At 37.3% G+C, this 13,329-nt stretch overlaps 1 protein-coding gene across 4 annotated transcripts in view; it reads left to right on the top strand.

The window, feature by feature from the left end:
- Positions 1-13,329, top strand: part of CRCP (CGRP receptor component) — a 45,718-nt gene that overhangs the window by 13,695 nt on the left and 18,694 nt on the right. For 3 of the 4 annotated variants that reach the window (XM_087868441.1, XM_045786119.2, XM_045786118.2), the window contains exons 3-4: positions 1,568-1,666; positions 6,082-6,176. In XM_087868441.1, coding sequence (XP_087724567.1) covers positions 1,568-1,666; positions 6,082-6,176 — 194 coding nt within the window. The remainder of the gene's footprint in view (positions 1-1,567; positions 1,667-6,081; positions 6,177-13,329) is intronic. The other variant, XM_045786120.2, reaches the window with a different exon arrangement.

The raw sequence follows: 13,329 nt of genomic DNA, 5'->3' as shown, positions 1-13,329 counted from the left end.
AGTTGTCTGTTTTGCTGATGGTTTCCTTTGCTGTGCCTTTTAGTTTGATGTAGTACTACTTTTTTATTTTTGCTTTTGTTGCCTTTACTTTTAGTGTTAAATAAATTTAAAAAAAACCCAAACATCACCAAAACTGATGTCAAGGAGCATACCTCCTGTGTCGTCTTCTAGGAGCTTTATGGCTTCAGGTCTTGCATTCAGTTTTTAAATTATTTTTTGAGTTAATTTTTGTGTGGTGTAAGGTACTGGTCCAGTTTTCCCAGCACCATTTTTCGAAGAGACTTTCTTTTCCCCTTTGTATATTGTTGGCTCCTTTGTCAAAAATTAACTAACCGCATATGTGTGAATTTATTTCTGGACTCTCTGTTCTGTTCCATTGATTTGTGTCTGTTTTTATGCCAGTACAATACCATTTTGATTTCTTGGCTTTGTAATGTAGTTTGAAATCAGGAAGCATGATGCCTCCAGCTTTGCTCTTCTTTCTCAAGATTGCTTTGACTATTCAGGGTCTTTCGTGGTTCCATAAAATTTTAGGATGGTTTGTTCTATTTCTGTGAAGAATGCCATTGGAATTTTGATAGAGGTTACACTGAATCTGTAGATTGCTTTGGGTAGTATGGACATTAGTAATTCTTCTAAGCCATGAGCATGGGATATCATTCCATGTATTTGTGTCTTCTTCATCAGTGTCTTATCCCGCTCAGTGTATAGATCTTTCATTCGTTGGTTAATTTATTCCTAGGCATTTTGTTCTTTTTGATGCAGTTGTAAATGGGATTGTTTTGTTAATTTCTCTTTCTGATAGTTCACTATTATCATGTGACATGCAACAGATTTCTATATATTGATTTTGTATCCTGTAATTGTACTGAGTTCATTTATTATTAGTTCAGTTTTTTGGTAGCGTCTTTAGAGTTTTCTATACGTATATCATGTCATCTGCAAATAGTGACAGTTTTACCACTTTCTTTCCAATTTGGCTGCCTTCTGTTTCTTTTCTTGCCTAATTGCTCTGGCAAGGACTTCCAATACTATGTTGACTAAAAGGGGCAAGAGTGGCATCTTTGTCTTGGCCTGATCTAATAGGAAAAGGTTTCAGCTATTCATTGTTCAATATGGTGTTAGCTGAGGGCTTGTCATATATGGCCTTTACACATTGAGGTGTGTTCTCTCGAAACCCAGTTTGTTGAGAGTTTTTATCATAAATTGGTGTTGAATTTTGGAAAGTTCTTCGTCTGCATCTATTGAGGTGATAGTATTTTAGGAAAATTTACTTTCAAATATTCAATGTATCTTTGAGGTCAGAGGAGATCGGTGATACGGTATATGTTGATAAGGAAACATTTGAAATATTTTCAATAAACTAATGAATTTGGATTAATTGACTTAGGTAAAAGCATTTTAAAAACGTCAGCTGCTTCTCCGACTCATATTTGCTCTAATGCAAGAGTTAGAGGGATGGTTTATGAAAGAAAAGAGGTACTATCCTATTTATCCTTCAAAATCATTGACCTTGAAATAGAACATTTCTCACAAATATTCATAAAAATATTTTATCACTTCCTAGGTGTTCCAGTTACTGACTGATCTGAAAGAGCAACGGAAAGAAAGTGGAAAGAACAAACACAGTTCTGGGCAACAGAACTTGAATACTATCACCTATGAAGTAAGCCTATGCTTCTGCAAGGTCTACCCAAACTACCATTGAGGGGGATTGGTTTATTCCGCAAATGACTAGCCATCAAATCATGACTACCTCTTACTTGATTTGAGTAGTTTTACTGTAACCCAGTTTTATTCTGATTATACAAGTGGAAGGAGTTTGGCCAGTGGTGAGGGTTAACCAGTGATAAACTTGGAGGGAATAATCAAAAGACTGCGCTCAATTCTAACATTTGCATGTCAGGGATCCCTAGGACCACCCTTGGATTCAGTAATTCACTGGAAGTACTCAGAACTCACTGAAAGCTATTGTATTCAGTTGTAATTTATTACATGAAAAGGATACAGGTTAAAATTGGCCATGGGAAAAAGCATATGGGGAGAAATTCCATTTAGGAGAAATTCTAGCTCAGAGCTTCTGTTGTCCTCTAATGTGGAGTCAGAATATGTTTCTCTCTAGGGGCGCCTGGGTGGCACAGCGGTTAAGCGTCTGCCTTCGGCTCAGGGCATGATCCCGGCGTTCTGGGATCGAGCCCCACATCAGGCTCCTCCACTATGAGCCTGCTTCTTCCTCTCCCACTCCCCCTGCTTGTGTTCCCTCTCTCGCTGGCTGTCTCTGTTGAATAAATTTAAAGAAATCTTTAAAAAAAAAAAAAAAAAAAGAATATGTTTCTCTCTTGAAAATTGGTGTGTGATAATACATACGTATTATTGTCAGCCAGGGAAGCTCAGCTAAACTTCGGTGTCCCAAATTTTTATTTGGGCTCTATCATATAGACGTGATTGAGGATTGATTTGTTCATCTCAGCCTCTAGGTACACTGATACTGCATGACCCAAAGCCCCTACTCTAAGTCACATTTTTTTTAAGACTATTCAGTATGACCTAAGGCCTCCAGACAAAGATACTCCTATTGAGTATAACACTCCCAGGGTCTAGAGATTGCCTCCTAGGAGCTGAGGGCAAAGGCCCAACTATCTCTTTGGGCAAAGCCAAATTCTTTATTACACAAAAAGTAATGTTTTTTATTGTAAAAAACTTACAAAGTACCAAAAAGTATAAAGAAGAAAGCAAAAGTAATTTACAATTTTAACATCTAGTTGACATTTTGCTATTTTCTCCCAACCTTATGCTTTATCCTTAAAAAAGTTTAAGCCATCGTATTTGTTTTATGTGATGTTTTATTTTGTATCTGTCATTTTAATTTATGTTTTCTTTTATTTCCTTTCACATCTGATTCGTCTCTACAAAGGATAGAGTTTTAATTATCTTTATCTTTCCAAAGACACAATTAAACCTGGATTAAGTTACTATAATCCCTTTTAAGGAAATTAAGGGGTGTTTAGCACTTTTGTCACCATTCCTCCCTATCCAGTTATGTTCATCTAATCATGTGTTTAAAATCCTGTCATTCAGGGGCGCCTGGGTAGATCAGTCGGTTAAACATCTCACTCTTGATTTTGGCTCAGGTTATGATCTCAAGATCATGAGGTTGAGCCACACTCAGCGTGGAGCCTGCTTAAGATTCTTTCTCCCTCTCTCTCTGCCTTCTCTGCCCCCAGCTTGTGCATACCTGTGCTCTCTTTCTCAAAAAAAATCTCTCATTCATTTATACACTCATGTTCTTTTATGTTATACCGTTCATCTCTTTCAAAAAAGAAAATGAGGGGCGCCTGGGTGGCACAGCGGTTAAGCGTCTGCCTTCGGCTCAGGGCGTGATCCCGGCGTTCTGGGATCGAGCCCCACATCAGGCTCCTCTGCTATGAGCCTTCTTCTTCCTCTCCCACTCCCCCTGCTTGTGTTCCCTCTCTCGCTGGCTGTCTCTATCTCTGTCGAATGAATAAATAAATAAAATCTTTAAAAAAAAAAAAAAAGAAAATGAAATGTTTGTTGGTAATTAGTTTTATAGCCAAATTAGTTTAAACTCACTGCAACTCTGTTACGTATTTTAATTCATGGTTTCTTAAGGAAAGTTATTGTGGTGTTAAATGTTTTGAGACATTTTATGCCTGAGAATGTATTTCTAGTGTTCTTAATGTGAATAGCACCTCATCTGAACATGGAGTTCTTGGGTTCAGCTTTCCTTCTGCAAGGCTCTACAGGTATTACTTAGCCTGTTAGTGTTTGTTGTTACAGAGGAGTCTGAGACCAACCTGATTTTTGCACTTGGGAGAGACGCTTCACTTAGATGCTTGAGGTTACTGTTTACTTTTCAGGTTTGAAGTTCCTTTCAAGTTATGTCTAGGTGGAGTTCCCTCTTTGAGAAAAAGTAAAAGCCTTTTATTTTGAGATAATTATAGCCTTACAGAAGTTATAAACATGGTGCCGAGAGTACCCATATGCCCTTCCCTTAGTTTTCCCTGATGTTAATATCTTATATAACCATGGCACAATTTTTAAAACTAAGAAAATTACACAAAGATTTTATTCAAATTTTCTGTTTTTCCATTAATGTTCTTTTTCTGTTCAAGGATACTATTTTGTATTTAGTTACCATGTCTCCTTAATATCCTCCAGTCTGGTAATGGGTTCTTAGTCTTTCCTCATCTTCCATGCATGACCTTGATACTTCTGAAGAGTAATGGTCAAGTATTTGTAGAATGTCCCTCCATTTTGGTTTGCTTGATGTTTTCTTGTGAACAGACTGGAGTTATGGCTTTTGGGGAAGAATGCCACAAAAGAGATGTGCCCTTCTCATTGCATAGTATAGGGTGCATCAGTGTCTTCTTACTGATGCTGTGAATTTGTTTACTTGGTTAAGGTGGTATCTTCCTGGTTTCTCCACTGTCAAGTTACTGATTTTCCATTTCCACTTTGTATTAGTTAGATAGGATTCACCACATCCAGCCCATTCAAGGGGGAGGGGATTAGGCTTCACTTCTTGAAGGGAAGGAGATCAAAGAATTTGAGGACATATATTAAAACCATCACAGTAATTAATAAATATTTTGGGGGCGCCTGGGTGGCACAGCGGTTGAGCGTCTGCCTTCGGCTCAGGGCGTGGTCCCGGCGTTCTGGGATCGAGCCCCACATCAGGCTCCTCCGTTATGAGCCTGCTTCTTCCTCTCCCACTCCCCCTGCTTGTGTTCCCTCTCTCGCTGGCTGTCTCTATCTCTGTCGAATGAATAAATAAATAAAATCTTTAAAAAAAATTTTAAAAAAATAAATATTTTGGGGAAGATGCTTTGAGACTATGCAAATATCCCACTTAAAGCTTTTGCCCATTAATTTTAGTATTCATTGGTATGTCTTTCCTGCAGTAATTATTACTATGGTTCAATTGCCTAATGGTGATTTATTTCCCTCATTCCTTCCACATTTAACACAGAATTCTTCTGTAGGAAGCACTTGTTCCTTCTCATCCTTTTATTTACTTATATCCCTGTGGACTGGCGACTGTTTTATTCTTTGGGTTCCCTGTTTTTATTTTTTCTTTTCTTTTGTTTTTTTGAGTTTTCAAACTTCTGTTAATCCATGTTTATTTCCTTTTTTAATTTAAATTCAATAATTAACATATAATGTAATATTGGTTTCAGAGGTACAGGTCTGTGATTCATCAGTCTTATAGAACACCCAGTGCTCATTATATCACATGCCCTCCTTAATGTCCATCACCCAGTTACCCCATCCCTCCACCCACCTCCCCTCCAGCAACCCTCAGTTTGTTTCCTATGACTAAGAGTCTCTTATGGTTTGTCTCCCTCTCTGGATTCGTTTTGTTTTATTTTTTCCTCTCTTCTGCTATGATCCTCTGTTTTGTTTCTTGAATTCCACATATCAGTGAGATCATATGATAATTGTCTCTCTCTGATTGACTTATTTCACTTAGCATCATACCCTCTAGTTCCATCCACGTTGTTGCAAATGGCAAGATTTCATTTTTTTTTTTGATGGCTGAGTAATTTCCATTGTGTATATATATATCACTAAAAAAATTGTTTGAAATATGACACAATTATCAGATTGAGTTTTTTCTTTTTCTTTCTTTTTTTTTTTTTGAAGATCAGAAAAGCTTTCTTCTAGAATGTCATTCATTATTCTTCCTCTTCTAGTCACTGGTTTTCTTTTTGAGGAATTCCCATCCTATGAAGACTGACTCTCCTGAAGGCATTTGTTTTATAGAAGATTTTTTTTTTAAGATTTATTAGAGAGCGGGCATGCACCATGGAGGAGGGGTGCAAAAGGGGAGAGAGAGGGACAAGCAGGAGCCGTAGGCGGGGCTTGATCCCATGACCCTGAGATCATGACCTGAGCCGAAATCAAGAGTCAGGTGCTCAGCTGACTGAGCCACACAGATGCCCTTTCATAGAAGATTTTTGAAAGAAAATTTTAGAATACTAAATTATAGCTATTGTCTTCCCTTTTTCTCATTCAGGTTTTTTGTCTTATGCTTACTTTTTCTTTCTTTTTTTGGGGTAGACGTTAAAATACATATCAAAAACACCATGCAGGCACCAGAGTCCTGAGATTGTTAGAGAATTTCTCACAGCAATGAAAAGCCACAAGTTGACCAAGTAAGTAAAAAAATTTTTTTATTTTTAATTTAAATTTAGTTAGCATTTAGTGTATTATTAGTTTCAGGGGTAGAATTTAGTGATTCATCAGTTGCATGTAACAGCCAGTGCTCATTACATCAAGTGCCCTCCTTAATGCCCATCACCCAGTTACCCCATCCCACCACCCTTCTCCCCTCCAGGAACCCTCAGTTTGTTTCCTATAGTTAAGAGTCTTATGATTTATCTCTGATTTAATCTTATTTTGGTTTTTCATCCCTTCCCCTATGTTCATCTGTTTTGTTTCTTAAATTCCACGTAGAAGTGAAATCATATGGATTTGTCTTTCTCTGACTTATGTCACTTAGCATAATACCCTCTAGTTCCATCCATGTCATTGCAAATGGCAAGATTTCATTCTTTTTGATGGCTGAGTAATAGTCCACTGTGTGTGTGTGTGTGTGTGTGTGTGTGTGTGTGTGTGTGCGCGCGCGTGTGTGTGTGTGTGTGTGTGTACCACACCTTTATTCATTCATCTGTCGATGGACAGCTAGGCTCTTTCCGTATTTTGGCTATTGTGGACGTTGCTGCTCTAAACATTGGGGTGCATGTGCCCTTTCAAATCACTGTAGTAAAAATTTTAAGTAGGAAAAGCATGTGACACATAATGAAAAAGATAGTTTACAAAAACCATCCTCAGTAATAGCGTATTTCTTTTTTGTTGGGTTTTGAATGATAATTAACATGCAGTGCTCTTTTAAAGTAGGATCATGGTATTGTGCATAAGACAACTGAGACTTAGACACAAGGATCCTTCTAGAGCCAGAAACAGAATTTAATGGGATTTTTTTAATCTTAAAATCTTTTTGGGTTTTTTTTTGAGTCCCAGTTCTGTGACCTGCCCCATAACCCCTTTACAGCACTCAGGGCAAATTTGTTGAAAATAGGGTTCACAAATTAAAGTGCTCTTTATAAAATTGACCAGTTAAGTCATCTGAAAATTGTGTTTACTCAGGGCAAAAATGGCTTGATAATATTCGTCTTCTTTAGAGCTCGATTTCTTTTCCTGGTGACCTTCTTGAATAAATTAAGCCTGTAGGAATTAAAAGCATCATTAAGAATTAGATTAAGAGGGATGCCTGGGTGGCTTAGTCGGTTAAGTGTCTGCCTCTGACTCAGGTCATGATCCCAGGGTCCTGGGATCAAGCCCCACATTTGGCTCCCTGCTCAGTGGGGAGTCTGCTTCTCCCTCTGCCTCTGCTGCTCCTGCTGCTTGTGCTCTGTCTCTGTCAAATAAATAAAATCTTTTCTAAAAAAATTAGATTAAGAGTTTACATGAGAAGAACACTAGCTCTTGTCTTTTAGAGTTGATACAGAGCTGATAAATCTCAAAAGCTTCTGTCATTCATTGAGGATAATTAATAATTTTCTTTTGAAGGAAACATTGGTGTTATTTCAGACACACAGCTGATACACTATCAATAAACTAAGTGTACTTCTCTTGCCTCTCTTGTCCAAATGCACTTTGAAGGGAAACATAATTCGTGTGTGTGTGTGTGGGTGTGTGTGTGTATTTTATTTTTTTACTTTGGTAAATTTTGTCATCCTAACTGCTTTTAAGTGTACAATTCATTAGTGTTAAATATATTCACATGTTGTGCAACTAATATCCAGAAGTTTTTAATCTTGCAAAACTGAAACTCTATACCAATTAAACAACTTCCATTTCCCCCTAACCTCAGCCCCTGGCAGCCCCCATTCGGTCTTTTGTTTGTATGAATTTGTCTACTCCAGATACTAAGTGGAATCATATAGTATGTCTTTTTTTAAAAAATTGAATATTTAATATTTTTAAAATTAATTAAAATAATTATTTTTTGTTTTACCATTTAAGTCATTTTTAAGTGTGCGGTTCATGAGGTGCATTCACATTGTTGTACAACCATCACTGCCATCCACCCACAGAATATTTTTCATCTTGCAAAACTGAAACTTTGCACTTACTAAATAATGACTCTCCACATTCCCTACCTTCTGTAGAGCGCCTGGTAACCACCAGTCTGCTTTCTCTCATGAACTCTGAGTACCTCTTTTTAGGGGATCATGCAGTATTTGTCCTTTTGTGACTGGCTAATTTCATTTACCATAATGTCTTCAGTTTCATCCCTGTTGTAGCATGTGTCAAATTTGCCTTCCTTTTGAACACTGCATGATATTTTATATATTCATATATCTGTTGATATATACCTAAATTGTTTTCACCTTTTAGCTATTGTGCGTAATGATGCTGCTATGAACATGCGTGTACAAATATCTTTGAGACTCAGCAGAAGTCAAATTGCTATTCTAACTTTTTGCAAAACTGCCATACTGATTTCCGTAGTGGCTACACCATTACTTACCCCCAAGCAGTGCATGAGGGTTCCAGTTTCTCCACATCCTTGTCAACACTTGTCTTCTGTTTTTTTGATAATAGCCATCTTAATAGGTGTGAAGCATTATCATTGTGGTTTTGTTTTGCATTTATTTAGTGATGTCAGTCATCTTTGTCCAAAAATTTGTCCAGATTTTGAAGTCCAAATGTGTATTTCTCGTTTCTTATTTGTGCCTTTGTGTCATATCTAAGAAATCATTGTCAAATCCAAAGTCATAAAGCTTTTCCACTATTTTTTTTTGAGAGTTTTATACTTTTTTTTTTTTTTGAAGATTTTATTTATTTATTTGACAGAGATAGAGACAGCCAGCGAGAGAGGGAACACAAGCAGGGGGAATGGGAGAGGAAGAAGCAGGCTCATAGTGGAGGAGCCTGATGTGGGGCTTGGTCCCATAACGCTGGGATCACGCCCTGAGCTGAAGGCAGACGCTTAACTGCTGTGCCACCCAGGCGCCCCGAGAGTTTTATACTTTTATGTCTTCTGTTTAGATGTTAGATTCATTTTGAATTAATTTTTGTGTGTGGTGTAAAATAAGGATTCACCTTCATTCTTTTACATGTGGCTATGCCATTTTCCCACCACAATTTGTTGAAAAGATTGTACTTACCCATTGAATAATCTCGGCACCCTTGTCAAAAATCATTTGACCATACATGTGAGAGTTTATTTCTACACTCTGTTCCATTGGGCTACATGTCTGTCTTTACACTAATACTATACTGTTTTGATTGCTATTGCTGTAGTTTTATAGTAAGTTTTGAAATCAAGAAATGTGACATCTCCAGCTATATTCTTTTTCAAGATTGTTTGGGTTATTTAGGGTCCCTTGGGGTTTCTGTATGTTTTTTTTCTATTTCTGCAAAAAATGCTATTGGGATTTTGATAGGGATTACGTTCAATCTGTAGTTTGCTGTGGGTAAGTATGGCCATTTTAACAATGTTAAGTTTCACAGTCCCAAAAACATGGGATGTCTTTCCATTTGTGTCTTCTTTAATTTCTTTCAGCAACATTGTATAGTCTTCAGTGTATGGTCTTTCACCTCCTTGGTTAAGTTTATTCCTAAGTATTTTATTTTTTTCAGTGCTATTGTAAATGGAATTGTTTTCTTAATTCCCTTTTCAGATTGTTAGTGGTAGAAACACAGCTGGTTTTTGTGTGTTGATTTCATATCCTGTAACTTTGCTGAAATTGTTTATCAGTTCTAACAGTTTTTTGTAGAATCTTTAGGTTTTCTACTTGTAACGTAATGTTGTCTGTGAGCAGAGATAATTTTACTTCTTCTTTTTCAATTTGCATGCTTTTATTTCTTTTTCTCATTTATTTATTTATTATTTTATTTATTATTTTTTAAAAGATTTTATTTATTTATTTGACAGAGATGGCGAGAGAGAGAACACAAGCAGGGGGAGTGGAAGAGGAAAAACCAGGTGTAATCAGTTGAAATCATTAGTTTAGTCTAAATGCTTTTTGACCATTACAACCTTTAATATTGATAAAACAGTCTTGAAGCACGTTGTGTTTATAATGAAAAGAGCAGTAGTTGAATCCTCACTGGTGTAGCTTTGTTGCCTGCCTTTAGTATAACCTTTATGGTTAATGGTTTGTGGTGTTTGAAGTAGTAGGGGATGCCTGGCCTTTTTTGATAGCTGAAAATCATTTTAAGAAATGCACATAATCAAATGCTTCAAAAATTGGAAGATAGCTCTGAGAAGGGGCTGACTTCCATTGGAAGTGTTTCTGTAGAAAATGAGGGAAAGGGAAATGGAAGGTGAGAAGAGAGCATTTAAGTGTAGGAGAAGTGAGGTTTTGGCTGTTTTATACACACTGACTCAATCGTGATAGCCAACGCAGTGTTGTACAGATGGGTGAACTGAGGCTCAGGTAAGTTACGTATGTGCCCCAAATCACGCACAGAGTAAGGGGTAACCCAGTAGTGAATTCTTCCAGCTTACCCAAAGTTTCATGTTGTTTTTCTGAGAAAGTTGGTTAGTGTGTGTATCAAGATAGGGACCCAGCGGGCCCTTTGGTTGTCCATGCTTGGGTATTGAGAAGGAACTTTTTCTTCTGGGGGAAGAGAACAGAGCTACTCTTCCAATACCCAGGCAAGAGAATTTTTCACTCCCAGAAATCTTAGAGTCAGTGTTGGACTCATATAAATATTTCTTTTAAAATGATTCATCATGTCATTAATATACAAGTAAATCATGTGTATTGCAGAGCAGTTCTGTTACCCCCCAGAAATAACCTCATTCTGTCTTTTGTAATTAATCCCTTCCCCTGTGCCCAGTGCCTAGCAACTGATCTGTTTTCTTTTCCTATAGATTTTCCCTTTCCAGAAAATCATACAAATGGAATCATACAATATATAGCCTTTTGAGTATGTCTTCTTTCCATCTACGTACTGCATTTGTGATTTATCCACATTGTTATTTGTTCCTTGTTATTGCTGAGTAGTGTTCCACTATATGGATGTACTGCGGTTTGTTCATTCACTCATCAGTTGAAAGACATTGAGATGTTTCCAGCTTTTGGCAGTTATGCATAAAGCTACTGTAAGCACCTCATAAAGTTTTGTGTGAGAATAAGTTGAACTCTGTAAGAAATTGCCAACTCTTTTCTAAAGTGACTGCAGCATTTTGCATTCTCTCTGGCAGTGTAAGAGAGTTCCACTTCATATCCTCACTGGTACTTGGTATTTTTAGTAATTTTTATTTTAGCTGTTACATTGGTTTGAAGGGGTATCTCATTGTGGGTTTGGTTTTTTTTTTTTTTTTTTTTTTGAGATTTATTTATTTATTTAGAGAGAGGGAGAGAGCGAGCATGCATGCAGGCGAAGGGTCTGAGGGAGAGAATCCCCAAGCAGACTCCCTACTGAGTGCAGAGCCTGACACAGGGCTCAGTCTTCCCACCCATGAGATCACAACCCGAGCCAAAATCAAGAGTCAGACGCTTAACTGACTGAGCCACCCAGGCATCCCTCATTTTGGTTTTAATTACATTTCCTTAATAATGACTAATGTGGAGCATTTTCTTGTTCTTATTTTATCTTCTTGGGTGAAGTGTCTGAATATTTTGTCCATTATTTTATTGTTTTTTTAATTGCATAGATTTAAGAATTCTTTGTATATCCTGGATGTAAGTCCTTTGTTCAGTATGTAATTTGCAGATATTTTCTCCAGTTTGTGGGTTTTTTTGTTTGCTCTCTTTTTTAAAGATTTTATTTATTTGAGAGAGAGAAAGAGGGAGAGAAATCATGAGCAGGGGGAGAGGGTCCAAGGGAGAGGGAGAAGTAGCCTCCCCGCTGAGCAAGGAGCCTGACGCAGGGCTTCTTCCCAGGACCCCGAGGTCATGATCTGAGCCAAAGGCCCAACTGACTGAGCCACCCAGGTGCCCCTTTCTTTTCATTCTCTTAACACTTTCTCAGAGCAGAAGGTTTTGATGGAGTCAAATTTATCTTTTCTTTTTTGTCTTCTGCATCCCGCCTTTAACGTTTTATGTAAAAATTCTGCCATGTCCAGGGTTAACAAAGATTTTTCTCTTATGTTTTCTTCCAAAAGTAATCCTTTTTTTTTTTTTTAAGATTTTGTTTTTGTTTTTTATTTATTTGACAGAGACAGCCAGGAAGAGAGGGAACACAAGCAGGGGGAGTGGGAGAGGAAGAAGCAGGCTCCTAGCAGAGGAGCCCTATGTGGGGCTCGATCCCAGAATGCTGGGATCACGCCCTGAGCCAAAGGCAGATGCTTAACGACTGCGCCACCCAGGCGCCCCTAGAAGTAATCCATTTTGAGTTGGTCTTGAGGGTATGTTGTGAGATAAGGGTTGAGATTCAGTGTGTGTGTGTGTGTGTGTGTGTGTGTGTGTGTGTGTGTGTGTAGATTTCAAAGTGTTTCAGTACCATTTGTTGAAAAGACCATCCTTTCTTTGTTGAATTGCCTTTGCTGTTTTATAAGAAATCTGTTGATTCTGTTACTTCATTCTGTATTGCTCCTTTGATCTATGTGTCTGTTTTTCTGTCAGTACCACACTGTCTTGATCACTGCAGCTTTGTGTAGTAAGTGTGAAATCAAATAGTAAAAGTTCTTCAATTTCGTTCTTTTTCAAAATTGTTTTGGTTTTTCTAGTTTGTTTGGCTTTTCTAGTTCCTTTGCCTTTTTATATAAAATTTTTTAAAGATCTATTAGAGGCATCCCTTACTATAAATTTTTTAATCAGCATCTAGAACAGATCCTGCGGTTTGGGATTTCATTACATAAGTTTTTGGGGAAAAATTATTACCATATCAGTATCAATATCTAATCCATGGAAACAGTGTATCTCTCCACTTATTTAGGACTTTAATTTCTTTCATCACTGTTTCTGTAGTTCAGCATACAGGTTCTGCATAACTTATTAGATTTAAACCTGTGAATTTAATAATTTTTGGTACTATTGGAAATAGCACTGATTTCCAGATGTTTAATGCTAATGTAGAGAAATACAGCTGATTTGTCTATATTGATCCAATGCTGCACAGCCTTGCTAAATCCATTTACTAATACCAGGAGCTTTTTTTAGTATGTTCTTTGTGATTTTTCTATGTGGACAGTGATGGTATTTGTGAATGCAGAATGTTAAAAGTTTTTTCAGATCTTTTTGCCTTTATTTCTTTTCCCTGTCTCATGTTCTGGCTAGGACCATAATGTTACTGTATCATGTTCAGTAGGAGTGGTAAGAGCAGACATCTTTACCTTGTCCCTGA

This window comes from Ursus americanus, chromosome 2, assembly GCF_024610735.1.
Source record: "Ursus americanus isolate L20-20 chromosome 2, mUrsAme1.1.p, whole genome shotgun sequence".
Lineage (NCBI taxonomy): Eukaryota > Metazoa > Chordata > Mammalia > Carnivora > Ursidae > Ursus > Ursus americanus.
Note: the sequence above shows the minus strand (reverse complement) of the source record. Positions and strands in the feature narration are given on the sequence as shown.